Source organism: Thermobia domestica, chromosome 7, assembly GCF_964235325.1.
Source record: "Thermobia domestica chromosome 7, izTheDome1.hap1.1, whole genome shotgun sequence".
Classification (NCBI taxonomy): domain Eukaryota; kingdom Metazoa; phylum Arthropoda; class Insecta; order Zygentoma; family Lepismatidae; genus Thermobia; species Thermobia domestica.
Window position 1 is genome coordinate 258,310,301 of NC_137460.1, and position 15,753 is coordinate 258,326,053.

Consider the following 15,753-nt stretch of genomic DNA (forward strand, 5'->3'; position numbering starts at 1 on the left):
TCTTACTACGGAGTACTATAGCTTTAGACGATAACAGAGACATCACTGGTCATGTGACGACGAAGGAACTCTACCACCGCTGATACACATGGAGTATCTATATAACAGAGAGGGTGTCAACGAGGGATGTCAGTTTCGATTGGTCAAATCCCCTTTCTAGGCTTCCAGTGGAGGCTTGGAAGTACCTCACCTACGCCCAAAGCCTCAAAGCCCCTAGCTGGCAGTAGAGTCCTGCGGGAACCTTACCTGTCTCTCTGCCTGCAGTGGAGCATTGGTAGATTTTTTATCACAACATTAGCCTAACTTACGGTGGTGCTTTATCGGCTTCTAACCCCTCTCTGCTTGCAGTGGAGCATTGAATGCCATATCCCTCTCCACGTAGTTTGCTTAGTGAGGAATCCTTCCCAAGACCGTCAGGTCGACGGGCACCCACTTATTCCCAAACACTTATACCCGAACATTTGTATCTCTAATATGGTCCATAATTCGACCTCCGTGGAAGAATATTTAATGCATTTCGGTGATTTGAATTTCACCTGAAACTGTAGGTTCAGTTCTCATACACCCTCGGTGCTACAGAGGGACGCTAAGATTCAAGACACAAACAAACAAGCAAAATCATTAAAATTAAATATTGCTCATCATTTAGGTCAATAATTAGATCTTTGAATACTAATTAAAATATGTTTAGAATTTTTCATTTGTGTTTAGATTTATTTCTTGTAAATCTCAGTAATATTTGAACAAACTAAAACTGCTTTCTTTTTCCAAACATCTAAATCAACTAATGACATTAATAACGGCATAAGTTTTTAATTTAATTTTAACTGAGAAGGATTGGTAAAGTGGAGATTCAATTTAAAACTGAAGTCTAAGAAAGTAATTGAAGGAACTATAGAAACATAGTAACGTCTATCAATGTAAGTTAGTATTCTTTATTTATAATAATAATAATTAAAAAATATTTTGTAGAGAACATTCAGAGAGGAATCCAACAACAGGGATTGTTCACTCTAAACTCTGCGCAACAGCGAGGGTGAGTCACTGGTTGCATCAATCGAGAATACAGGCAGTTCAATGTTGAGCCTGCACCATTACCTGAAAGTATAAAGGCAAAACAACACTTAATATAAACAGATTTCATGAACTTTTCTACAGACCTGTTAGTAATTACCCTATTAATTATGTTCTAGATACATCATATCATGTGTACTATTATTTAACGGCTTTTAAATGATAAAATGAAAGTATTGTTAGGTGAGAAAAATAAAAATTAAATACGTGATAATTCAGACAGTAATGCCTCCAAGGCCACTACTTGGCCAATAGCCCTGCAAATATTCTGAACTGTTTCTATGACTTTGCATTGATATTTAAGCTATAGAATGTTACTTATTTCACCTTCCTATCTCTTCTCGTTTCAGAGTAATTTATTTTATTTATTTATTTATTTAACAATCACCAGATACAGCTCCGAGGCCATTTTACACTGGATATCCAACAACAACAATAACAATGGAAAGGATTTGGGAAGGGATCGGCCAGGGCCTGTTTAGTAGGTACCATCCCGGCATTTGCCTGGTAGGACTGAGGGAAACCCTGGGAAACCTCAGTCAGGATGGTCGGCAGCGGGATTCGAACCCGTGACCTCCCGAATGCGAATCCAACGCTGTACCACTTGAGCTACTTCGCTCGGTAATGCAGCAATCCATGCCATCCAGTGGTGACGTCTTATTGAAACAGCGGGCAGTCATTGAATTTCTGACGGAGGAAGGTTGTGCTCCCACGAACATTCATCGCCAGCTACGAGTCCTGGATACACAATTACGACTCGGAAACGAAGTGTCAGTCGATTGAGTACCGCTACACATCTTCTCCTACTCCAAAAATTTCAAAGTTGTCCCATTTGTTCACAAGGTTGTTGACGTACTACCTCATCCTGCCCTTAGCCCGTAATTTAGTCCCTGTGACTTTAAGCTTAAGGATCACCTTAAGGGCGAACACTAGTATTGTGGTGCAGAAGTGGAAGCAGCATTTCGATAATAGTGTAGCGAGTCACCACTACAATTCTTTGCTGACTGCATGATTTACCTTACTTCGTGTTGGCGCAAGTATATTGAAAGTAATTTGGATTATATTGAAAAATGATATCATCATTTGAAGCTGATATTGCAAGCTTTCCACTGAAACCTGTATCAGTGTTACCTGTCAAATTGAAATAAAGGTATCACCTAGAAGGCATTACTTTCTGAATCACACTCATATATCTATGTTTCTATTTATCCGTAGACGAGAAAGAGTTATAATAAACTTGTTAATCCTGCACATTAGAATCCATCGTGATAACATGATTTTACTGTACACTCGACAATGAAAAAAATAATGAACTGCAGATGAGTAGTAACGTAGAGACCTGCACGGGCCAGGGTCGGCCCGAGACCCGGGCTTGGACGGGCCGACACTGATTTTATCTTCAGGTCGGGCCGGGCTAGGGCCGATTAATTGCAATAATTATTGACTTTCGTTAAACGATAATTAGAATAAAGGCAAACGTTGAAGAAGTGTGACCGTGAAAAGTTACAAAATTAAACTTTCAAAATTTATCGGGCCCGGGCCGTGCTTGGGCCAAGAATTTTAAAAACTTATCGGGCCGGGCTCGTGCCAAAAATCTTAAAAACTTTTCGGGCCGCACTGGGCCGGGCCTAGGCACATTCGGGCTGGATTGGGTTCGGGCCGATAAATCCGGCCCGTGCAGGTCTCTAGTAGTACGTTTGTAGTTCTGTATTATTACGAGATACAAGTGAAAAACTTCAAGACTTCAAACGTTAAATAATAACTACGACTTTATTTGTATATATACAGTAAATTTGAATAAAAATTGATGGTATATATTTAACTAAAATGATTAATTATTATTTAGGAAAGATAGGGAAATGGTGTTAAATTATTCTTTAAAAATAATCAGAATGGAGGAGTTAAAATTCTCTTCGCATCTCGATGCTATATAAATTAAACTCAAATAACACTCTAAGGATTTAGTAATATATTTACACTATGCTACTCCAAACAGACTATACTACTACTTGTTGGTTATTTCATTGATAATATACGAGAAGTAAATCAAGTTATCCGCAAGGTAGCTGTAAGTTTTCTTGCACTGCTCATACTAACATGTCCTCGTTTGTTTTATTATTATGCTCTTATGGTCATGCAATGAAAGTTTGATCCTAATCCCTCCAATTGTTTTCCTTTTGTTGCAGATATATCATGGCCGCTCCTTAGAAGTTTGCACTAAAGAGAAACAACGAGCAATGATCCGGCTTTTGTGGTAGGAAGGTGTATCAGCGGCCACAATCCATCAGACTTTCGGCACAATACAGGAATAGTGCTTGGCGCAACGGAGTGTCTACAAATAGGTTGAAAAATTTAAGAATGAAGAAGGAACCATAGATGGTCGTAAAACTTGTCCGACAATTCTTGAATTTTTCGATCTATTCGTAAACTCACCGTTGCGGCAAGACACTGTTCCCGTATTGTGCCGAGAGTCTTTGATGGATTGCGGCCCCTGATACACCATCCGGATCACTGCTCGTTGTTTCTCTTCGATACAAACTTCTAAGGAGCGGCAATGATTTATCAGCAACAAAAGGAAAACAATTGGAGGAATTGACTGAAATAGTGTGACGTCACATCCGTCTCGTTGCCATGGTGATCTCAGTTTTATTTTCTAAACATCATGCCCTAAAAACCTAAGTTCACAGCGAAAACAATGACCTGTTAACTTCCGGATTGCTAACACTTGCATATGTTTAAAAAAAATCCATTGAATAAAACTACGAAAACATGGAAAATGCAAGCAATTAGGTAAATGATATGTTAAAATATGTCAAGTGTTGAAAGTGAAATGTTTCTCCTGATATCGTAGATTTTGTGTTTTATACATTTATAGGTTACATTAAGTGTCAAAATATATTTAGCTTATTTATTATCCAATATTACATTTAAGTAGTTGTGGAAAATTTTATTTAGTACCATCGGTATCACACATTACATTCCAAACGTGTAGGTCTACAAAACTAGTGTTTAAAGCTTATGCTGAACCACTTTTAATTGGATGTTTCCTTGTTATATTTTTAAGGTAAGTAGGAAATATAAGGAAAGATCCGATGCATGTTAACCGACCAGAAATTGGTCCAGATTGAAAATTCTCAGAACGCATGTGGTTAGAAGCTTCGTGTCTTTTTTTTATTATTGATTGCTTCTTTATTTTTTAACCATTGTAACTATTTACTCATATTTTAAAGAGTGGGCGTAAAATATCTGAATATGCCAATATAATTAACATCAAATATTTCAAAGTAGACTATTATTTTTCCTTGCAGACAAATAAAGTATTTGTTCTATTTTCATTGTGCCGACAGATTATCAGTCTGTACCTCACGAGTATTTTCATTGCGTGTAGTTGCTTTTGTTCATTATTCCTTACAAACAAAAGCAACTAGTAAGGTTTTGACGTTGGCATTACTTATGCAATTCCTATCTTATGAGATTACCTAAAGATGTGCCCCTGTATAAAAAGGTTCCTTATATGTAACTTCGTTAATTGCTAGATTTTACTCGTAAATTTTCCTAAATAGTGGACCCGTATTCTTAATCTGTATCTTTTCCTGCCAACTTTTCTTTGTCTTCAAAATATTATAAAATTATTATTAACTGTGTTCTTATTAACAGTATACTTCATAGTATTCCTATCGCTTCATGAGTTTGTTTAGAAAACAACATGGCGATCACCATGGTAACGAAGAGGAAATGACAACATCACTATTTCAGTCTATTAGGATCAAACATTCATTGCATGACCACAATCGCGTAATAATAAAACAAACGAGAATATAGGTCAGTATGAACAAGGAAGGGAAAGTTATAGCTACATTCCGGATAATGATTGACACCCTCATAAATATGCTTGTAACAAAAATTCGTTTATCTACCAGTCCCGCCACTATAGGCAATTTTAATGTTCCTGGTACAGAGCGCGAGAGATAGCATGAGCTATGAGAAGCGGGAGGTAGGAAGAACGCTATTCGCTGCGAGCGTGACAGTGGAGAGAGGAGGAAGATTTTTTGGTAGTGTTTCTAACCCATGCTGATACTAACCTCCAACATAAGTGAAAACAACACAGAACTATATACAAAGAACCACACTTCACTGAACACAAGAACACTCTGTCAGGTTCGGCTTCTTCATGTGTCGCTCAAGACGCCCCCATCTGTGTCATAAATAACTACCCGGGGAGGGAGGGTACTAATAGGACCACTTTATTTTACCAGCGAAAATGACAAACTTCCTTGTATGAGAGGGGAGGAAGGAGTTGACAGGTCTGTAGCCACGATTTCCCTAAGGTGAGGACATGAGTTGTGGTCCCCAGAATGAATGGATTGCAAATATAGGTTGTGTTATGTGATGTAAGTTTTACTTACCTTAGCTTACTCATTTAAAAAATAAATAAAAAACAATGAATGAGTAAGGAAACCTTTATTGCACCGAATGCACTTTTACACCTTATTAAATAAATAGGCTAATGTATTGTTCAGATTTTTCTAAAATGAAGATGAGAAAAGGAAGGCTGCAGATTGATTCAAAGTGTCTCTGTCACCCCTTCCCAGAAATGCTTCAAATCGCCAAATTCTAGTTCACTGTTGTGGCAGTTAGCAACACTATTAGGATTGCCCGTTCCTTTCAAGTGTGTTGGTTGTGGATTTCGAGGTCATAGCTCATGCTATCCCTCGCGCCCTGTATAAAATGACTCAAATGAAATTTGTTTATTACATTAAGCACAAAGTGCAGAACACAATTGAACTTTATTTGGACAAAGCACAAAGTGTTTAATTAAAATGTTAGCGAGTAACAATACGCCAACTAACTAAACAATGGCCTTAACAAACACAGTATTTGATGGAGATACGTGTAAGGATAGTTGGGGAAACTTAAACACGAATATATAAATTAAAACTTTGTGATTTGCTCAGGATTGTGATGTTTTATATGTTGAATTACTAAAGCAAAGTAATAGTAAGCAAAAGTGTAGTAACATACAAGTTGATAGCTAATGTAATAATGTCGATGGTGTAATTAGTCAATTATGCACTAAACTTTACTCTAACTTTGAATACAGTATTCGAAAGAATAATGAAAAAATAAGTTTGAATATAACCTTCTGAGCTAAGCAGAGTTATAAAATTTAAAAAGATGGACCAAGAAACAAGTTAGAAAGACGATAAGTTCGTTTTCTAGTATTTTCGTGCAAAATTTCCATTCTTTGCTTCGTGTATATCTAAAGCAAAGTTTAGACTCATATTGAGATATTGTAGGTAATATCCATAATAAATTAATGACAGAAAAGTGCCACATACATCTGAATTCACAAGAGTCTTGTTATCTGGAGTGAAGAATCCATGCTCAGCGTTGAATATTAAAAAATTCCCTGGTGTTACCTTTACAGCGTTACCTGCGAAGGAACGTTCGCCCATATTTAAGAGTTATGCTTCCGATTTGATTCTATTACCGTAATATAGAACAAAAATATTGAAAACATGTTTGTCAGTGAACTTTCCTTCTGCTGAAACATTCAAAAATATAGAATATATAAGGAAAAAGGAGCTATACTGGAGAGAGATTCAAAAGAAACCGGATTGAATGCGTGCAGTTGTTCCTAGGTGTAGTAGACACCTCTCTCGCTAGGTGGATCTAGTAGGCCTTCCCAAATAAGTTGCCCAAGCGGCGTCTGCAATGGAGGTTAAACGGTTGATCGTTTTTTGTATTTCTCAACTGTTCTCGTTTGCCGCCAAAGAAATCGTTAGAGCAAATTTAAAGGAACAAAGAGTGTGTTTAAAATTTTGTTTTCTGCTAGAAAATTTGTCAACGGAAGCTTACTAAATGCTTCAATAGGCTTTCAAGAAGGATCTTCTGAGCAGCACAAAAACTTTTGAGTGGTTTGGGCTCTTGAAACATTGGTAGAAGAGTGTAAAAGCTGATGCTCCTTCTGGATTTCCTTCATTATCTCGAAACGACTAAAACATTGAAAAATTCCGCAAAAAATCAACGATCGACGAAACTTGAGTACGAACAGGACTGAGTTGGAACCCATACTGGCGGATTTCAGCTGCTAAATTGCAAATGAGATCTGCTGCTAAGTTTTCTTCCTTGCCTACTTACATAGGATAAAGAAACATTCGTCTGAATTTGAGCCATGATTTGAAGAATGTTATTGAAAGTAACTCAAACTTCTTGGCTATATCATTACCGATGATGAGATTTGATTTTACAGATATGACCCGAAACCAAGCAAAGATCTAGCTAGTGAAAGATCCCCGGCTCTCCACGACTAAAGAAAGAAAGAAAGAAAGAAAGACAAGTGAGATCTTTTTGTGTCTGTGTGTGAAATTTTGCACTGGGAATTTGTCTCCACTTTTCAAACTGTTAACCAGCACTTTTATTTGAGAATTGTAAGGCGTTTGCGGAAGGATGTGTGAAGGAAACACCCGGAACATCCTCCGCATACACAGCCTTCTCTGTGAACCAGCATTTGGTCTCTCAGGGATTATCTATCATTCTCCACCCTCCGTAATTACCAGACGTAGATCCCGTGTGACTTTTTCGGTTACCATGAATGAAAACAAATCTGAAAGCGATGCGTTTTGATTATGAGGAATCTGTAAAAGAAGCTTTGCTGAGGACAATGGACAATATGAAAATTGAAGAGTTCTATAGGTGCTTCAAACAATGGAAAAGAAGATTGGAAAATTGCGTCAGAAAGCACTTTGTAGGAGACTGAAAGAGTTTTGTGAAAAAATAGAACAAGAGTGCTGTTTCTTATCAATGATAAAACTTCTCATAAAAGTACGCTTTTAATTTGGTGTTATATTATCAATAACGTTCCTACATTGAGCCAGGGAAAATTCAGTAGAGAATATATGTTAACTATGAACAGACATTCTCTCTGTGTTACGTTCTAAGATCTTTTAACTACTTTTAGTGTTGTACAAACCGAAAACCTTAAGCAATACTTACATATGCCAAATTTTGGATCAACAAAAGCTCCATTGTAACTGAACAAATCAATTAGGCCCTCCCGCTTCCAACAGCAGGGATTCCGTCCTTCAAAGCGCGGGCAACAGCCGGCAATTCCTCCCAGCAACGGCTTCAATAAGTTTGCCAACAAACAACGCACGCTTTCATCTTCAAGAGACATACCTGGAGAATAATGAAATGAGATTAAATCATTAAAACACTATTTTAATTTGTTAAGAAGGAATAGATTTGGATGTTAACTTTATTGCAATGCTTGGATCTTGAATAACCACTATAAATATTGTAAAAAAAATGTGCAATTCTTGTGAAGTTGATAACTTTATGGAATAGATAATCGAGTAAAACATATGTATATTTTTTAATGATTAACTGTTTCAATAATGTTTTCCTTGCCCACGAAATCAAAGAGAGGAAGAAAATTCTAGAACTGAATGGTATTCACCAGGTTATGGCGTATGCTGAAGAAATAAATATAATTGAGAATAATAGGAGAAAAATAGAAAGAAATACTGAGACCTTATTAAACACTTGCAAGGACATGGGTTTAGAAGTAAATGTAGCGAAAACTAGAGACATGGAAGTTCGTAATACTGCAAATTATGGATGCGTCAAAATATCAAATTATACTTTCGACAAAGTGGATACTTTCAAATATCTAAAATCAGTATTAACAAACCAAAACCATATTCGGAAGAAATTAAATATCGGTAAAAAAAAAAGTCACAAGGAATTCGTATTATTATACATTTCAAAATCTTACGTCGTCAAGAAATCTGTCGAGGAATTTGAAGCTTAAAATATATAAAATGATAATCATGTCTGTCGTGTTGTATGGTTGCGAAATATGATCGCTTACTCTAAGGAAAGAACGCAGACTGCAAATATTTGAGGACAAGATCGTGAAACGAATATTCGGACCCAAGAGTAACGGAAATCAGGATTGCCGAAAACATCATAAACTGTTTACTAAACATTGTTAGGGTCTTCAAGTCTAGTAGGGTCGGGTGGTGGATCATGTAGGAACGCTTTCAAACTCTAATTGGAAGACCAATCGGAAAACAACCATTAAGAAGATCTAGGTGCAGATGGAAGGAGAGTGTTAATATGAATCCCGGAGCAATAGGAATAGAAAGTAGAAAGTGGATCCAGTTGGCTAAGGACAGAAATCAATAGAGAGGGGTTTTTTTGTTTTTGTTTTTTTAAAAAAAGAGGGATTGAACTCAGGATTCGATAGGCCATAGAGTTAGATAGATAATTACCCACCTGAGATATTGAACTAGCACCCGAAGCTATGATAAATCAAATTGGCACTATATATCAGCCTTGTGGAGAGCACGTATTTTGTCATGTAATGCTAAAAGAACATCTTTTATGATGAATTTTTGGCCAATCGTGTAAAACTGTGCATTCATGATTTTTCAATAATGTTGGATCTATACAGTACGTAGCTGTATTAGTAGTACTACGTAGTTCATATGTAGTTCATACGTATTAGTACTCATACGTATATAACTGCCCGGGATATATACTTCAACATAGTAGAACTACTTGCTAAATCTTTAACACCTGAATGATTTTTCACATTTTAGTTTTGTTCTACTATGCCGTACTCACAACCTTCCAATTTCCTTCCGAGATACAGTTTTCTTGAAGAAACGCGAGAGCTCCAAACACTATACAGTTTCGGAAATACATAGACAAATATATTAGAACATTCTGACTACATTGTTGGCCCTCCTCAGCCTTCTAGACTTTATGACCTTAGGAATATTTGGCAAAGGGTATACATTATGAAGTTCCTAATATGAAGTTTCCGCTATTCGTCATTCCCTTTTCAGTCTGCTTTCTTCCCTCAGAGTGAGCGACCATATTTCATAGCCATACAGCTCAACAGGCATGATTATCGTTTTATATTTTTTGACCTTCAAGTCACTCGACAGAATTCGAGAAGAGAAAAGTTTTTAAATTTAACAATAACACGAATTCCCTGCTTTTAGCGTATATTTCATTTCTTTTTGATATGGTTTTGGTCTGATAATATTGATCCTAGATATTTGAAAGTATCTACTTTGTCGAAAGTATTATTTGATATTTTAGAGTATCAATAATTCGTAGTATTACGATCCTAGCGAATTTCTATGTATTTAATTTTATCTGCATTTACTTTTAAGCCATGTCGCTGCACGCGTTTAATAAAACTTCTACATTTCTTCATATTGTTTTCCTATCATCCCTTATCACATTCACATCATCAGCATACGCTATAACCTGGCGAATACCATTCAGCTCTAGTCCCTGGCTGTTTTCTTTGGTTGTCCCTATAGCATGGCCTAGAACAAAGTTGAAAAACAGCGACAACGTACCTCCTGGTTTAAAGTCATTCTGGACATGAAAACTCATGGACAAGTATTTTCCTATTCAGACTTTACTTCGGAATTCTCTTAACACGTCTTAATTAATCTAATTAGCTTTCTCGATATTCGAAATCTTGCAAGAATGTTGTACAACGTTTCTATCCTAACCGTGTTGTAGATCTTTCTAAAATCAATAAATAATTGATGTACTTGGGTATTAGATTTCCATTTCTTTGTGAGTATTTGACGAATGATAAATATCTTGTCGACAGTTGATCGATTTCAACTAAATTCGCATTGATCATATCGGGTAATTTCATCTGCTTACGCGGTTAACAGAATGGTTGAGAAGATTTTAAAGAATATTGGCAGAACAGTGATGACTCGATAATTATTACAATTAGATTTGTCCCCTTTCTTCTGAATTGGAATGATTTTTTTTTCACTCTTGCTGCAATTCTTCCTTGTTCCAGATAAGAACAATAAATTTTGTATCTTCTTCCATAATTTTTCCCCTGGTGCTGAAATTACCTCATCCGGAATTTCGTCTATACTCGGAAATAGGCGTTTCTTTAATTCTTCATAGCAATTTCTATTTCTGTTCGGTTAGGCTCTGGAATATGCGGTTCTTTTGTGTGTATCTTACTTTTTGGGTGCATGTTGAGCAAAGCCGGCCAAAAAATCTTTCCATCTCTTCAAGATGTTACCTGTTAGAGACCTGCAGGTGCCGATAAGTTTTTTTTAAAATTCTTGTCCAAGCCCGACCCGGGCCCGATAAATTTTCGAAGTTTCATTTTGTAACATTTTTACGGGCACTCTTCTTCAACGTTTACCTTTATTCTAATTATCGTTTAACGAATGTCAATAATTATTAAAGAATTGCAATTAGTCGGCCCCAGCCCGGCCCGACGTGAAGAGAAATCAGTGTCGGCCCGCCTAAGCCCGGCCCGGCCCAATGAAATAATAGAGTCGGCCCGCCCAAGCCCGGCCCGCAAGCCGGGCCGGGCCGGGCTTCGGGCCTCAGGCCAGGCCCAGCCCGTGCAGGTCTCTTTTACCTGTATCAGTGAAAATTGTTCTATCTGCTTTCTTTAATATATAAATGCGAGGTAGATAGCCAGTTTTAAATTTGTTGATACCCGTATACATAAACCGAATGCTTTCACTTTTACTATTATCTCCAACTTCATTAATTTTAACTTGCACAAAGTCACGTTTCTTCGTTCGAAAAGTTTTGGAAATTTTCCCTCTGCCGCCAACAAAATTCTGTGTACTTATATCGTTGGAATTTTGTAGCCAACGTAGTTTTACCTGTTTTTTCTTCGGTGCTAATTTAGTTATTTCGTAGCCAAACAATGGTTTGTTACTATGTATTTCCGCGTGTTTCAATTTTTCTTTGATTAAAATTTTAATGCTATCCCTGATTTCAACCCAAGTACCATTAATACTATTGCACTCCAAACCTCCTCAAAGTGAGAATCTATTCGACACTTTAATCTGGTATTCCCTCTTACCTCCAATCTCCTCTAATCTCTTGAAATTAAATCTCTCTTCATCATATGAATATTTACTTCACTCAACGATAATCTCTGTGTTATTACAGCTGCTATGAGGTAGTGATTATTGTTACCGTCAGCTCTTCTGAACGACTGAATGTCAATTATTCTAGACTGACTTCTTCTATCTTTTAAAACTATCTATAAAAACGTGATAGATTTAATTATGTGTTTTCCATCTGGTGAGTTCCAAGCATATTTATGAACGTCGGGATGTGGTAATTTTATACTGTTCACGATAAGGTTTTTGAATGTTACAAAATTCACGAGTCTAACGCAAATTTCATTAGCCTCCTTAAGCAGACTTTCATTTCCAATAATCGCTTTGAAACTAACCTCTCGTCCTATATTCTAGGGATGGCCAGAACCGGTTCCTGTTGGAACCGGTTTTCGGGTCTGAACGGATCCGGTTCTGGAAGATCGGGTTCCGGAACCGGTTTTTCGGATCTAGGTTTGGAACCGGTTTTACGGATCCAGCTCTGGAACCTGTTCTTCGGATCCAGGTCTAGAACCGGTTCTTCGGATCCAGGACTAAAACCGGGTCCTCGGATCCAGATCTGGGACCGGTTCTCAAGATCCGGTTCTGGAACCGGGTTTTCGGATCCAGGTCTGGAACCGAAACTTTGTGACGATCCCTACGCTAAACCCGAGCTGCTGGAAGGCTGTGAACAGTGTGTTAGATGAAATAGTGGAAGCGACAGGCAGGCGCCCAGGCGGCGGCCGCTTGTCTCATTTGGCTAAATAAACTGGGTAACTGGGAAACCCAATGGTTAAAGAGGCAAACTGGCCAACTCATTTGGCTAAACACAAAATGGTGGACCAAAATAAAAACAAAACAAAAAACACTGGTGGCCTAATTTTTTTTCTGGGGGCACAAGAGTCTGGGCGGGGAGGGCACAAGCGCATGGTCTTCTTTGCAGTGTTTTGAAGGTGAAATTTGTGCCTCCTTTACGGGTCTTTGGGGGCTTTCGGATCCAGGTCTGGAACCGGTTCCTAAGATCCGGTTCTGGAACCGGCTTTTCGGATCCAGGTCCGGAACCGGTTCCAGAACCGGTTCTGAAAACCTGATTTCAGAGAACCGGTTCCGCCGGAACCGGAACTTTGTGGCCATCCTTAGTTTGGACTGTTGAAACCGAGTCTAGTTTAGTGCAAGCCCTAGATTTAAACTGTTTCGATATCTTTGCTATAGGTGAGAAAACTGCTGCAATATTACTAACATGCTCATAGTGTTGTAAATAGAAAAATCGGTTCGTATTTTTTCAGAAATGCACGTTTTTTTGTAAAAAAAAAGAATTGCCTCTCGTTTTTTTCTAAATTTCGTTTTTTTTAAATAGTCATTTGTATTGCATTTAACGTCTATTTAAATATGAAATATTTTTATGTAGGTGTAATCACCGTAAAATACAACATAAATTAAACGCTAGATGCCGATACGCTACAAATATTTTACAATTTACATAAATACCATACCTATTAACAATTCGGGTTTCAGCAGTGTTCATCAATATCAACTAAGAAATAAAAATAGAAATGAAATTTTGTTTTTTCGTGAAAGCAGGCCTTTAATGAGTACGAAAATAATGTCACGAGAGTATAAAATTCCAATAACTTGTCTAAAGGTAAAAACTAATACTAATTTGCCTAATAATATTTTTCTAAATATCATATATAAATAATTTGTCGACTAGATATATATGATATGCAGAGCCGGCTCTACCATATATGCAACACGTGCATTTGCGTGGAGCGGCAAGCTTGGATGGTCCGGCAAAATCTGTCATAAGTATATTATTTAAATTAAATATTTCTTGTTGGAAACGTACTTCATGATGATGGTAGTTACATTTACTAAGCTGATCTTCTATTAGAATACTACATTCATAAATTATGTTTGGTTGCATTAGTTTAAGGCCACATGGGCAATGCTAAAGATAATGGTCGAATAAATCTGAGCACAAATTGCTTGATTGTTGTCAAATGCAAGAATTCAATTCTCTAATAGTAGTGAATATCTGTTCCATTTAGTAAGTTATCACAGTTTTGATATGAAACTAGTCTTGTTTTTGTCAGTTCCTTATCATTGAAGATAGAAACAAGTTTTTTTTTAAAACAATGTTAGAAGATGTAGAAGAAAAATCAAGAAATAAAGATAAAAGAACTAGTTGCACTGAAACTGCAAACTGATACATTGAGATTGAAGCTCGATATTGAATTCTATAAAAAGAATTACCATCTTTCCTCTGCAGGTGTGTTTACTTTATCTTTCAGTAACACAATAAATTAATATTTAAAGAAAGAAAGAGACACAATGGGATTGCATTTTTAGTAAGTATTTAAGACTTTCTGAGTGGCACTGCACTTACCCTCACCTTTGTCGTTCATGCTGGAGTAGCATACTTAAAATCATGACTTTTAAGATTTGTTCTTTCTGGAGAAAGGGGGAGGCGGCAAATTATGCCATTGCACGGCTCTGATGATATGTATATAAAAGACATGAATATAGGATGACTCAATTTGAAGTAATGCAGGGTGTTTCAAAATTAATATTAGGATTTTGAAACTTTGTAGTATCTATTACAATTAACTTACAATTATAAATATATCAAATGAAAGAACAACTCAAAACACTTTTGTATGCACGCATGCACATGCATTGTTTCTTCTGTATGCCGTTAGAAAGAGCAAGTAACAAAGATGGAGACTAGAGAGCAGAAAGCTTTTTGTCTTTTAATAAAGACTGAACCTGTACAGTGCAACCGTCTGTGTGAAGAATATTAAGGAGACGCTTGCAACTATGTCTTTATCGTTTGCAGTTGCTGCAGGTCTAAAGCCTACAAACTACGATTTACGTGCCAATTTCGCAATGAAATATTTCTATATAACAATGAAGATTTTCTGGATCGTGTCGTCTTCAGTGATAAACCGACCTTTCACCTAAGAGTTAATGTGAACACTCATAATGTTTGTATCTGGCCGTCAGCAAATCCTCAGGAGTTGGTACAGTTGAAACGAGATTCCCCTAAATTGAATGTGTTTTGTGCCATATGGTGGAAAGTTTATGGGCCTTTCTCGCCTATCGACTAGATGTGTGCCGTGTGACGAATGAATCTCACATTGAACACTTGTAGCAAAGACTGTTTGAGGTGCTCTTTTACTTGATGCATTGCTTATAATTGTACGTAAAATGTAATAAGTACTACGAAGACTTAAAACCTCAAAATTTATTTTGAAACACCCTGCATTTCTCACCAACAGTGTCGGAACTAAGATGTAAAAAGGAGAGAAAATTTTCCTGATAAAGTTATTGTTTACAAAGTTATTATTATTAGTCGAGACTATAACTACTACAACAACACGAGTTAGTAGTCAAAAAAATGTAATCAAATGTATACTCGGTGGTCCGGGTGGCCAAAGTGGCACACACGGGTGTGTCACTTGTTTAATCCGCTCCTGTGTGGACACTAATTAAGATATCGGGATATTATTCTTGCAAAATATGGCTGGACTATAGTTTATCATATTAATTTCTTTTTCTTCTGGTGTCGAATTTCCTTCTCAAATTTCACCCCAGTCAAAAATTCGAGAGTTTTCTAATTTTAAATTTCCTTTACTTCTTTTTTCCATGTAGCTTCCTTCGTTGTAGAAAGACATCCTTAACACTTGCCAGGTAGATACCTCGGATGGATACTTAACTGTTGACATCAATTGGACGGGACAGCGCGCAGTGTTGCCAATTAGGGTAATTAAAATTCTCC

General features: G+C 37.0%; 1 protein-coding gene across 1 annotated transcript in view; it reads right to left on the reverse strand.

Moving 5' to 3' along the window:
* Window positions 1–979: 979 nt before the first annotated feature.
* LOC145689689 (uncharacterized) overlaps window positions 980–15,753 on the reverse strand; it is a 177,307-nt gene continuing 162,533 nt past the window's right edge. The window contains exons 8-9 of the mRNA XM_081763886.1: window positions 8,071–8,253; window positions 980–1,098 (exon numbers count right to left, since the gene is read on the reverse strand). Of these exons, the coding sequence (XP_081620012.1) occupies window positions 980–1,098; window positions 8,071–8,253 (302 nt within the window). The remainder of the gene's footprint in view (window positions 1,099–8,070; window positions 8,254–15,753) is intronic.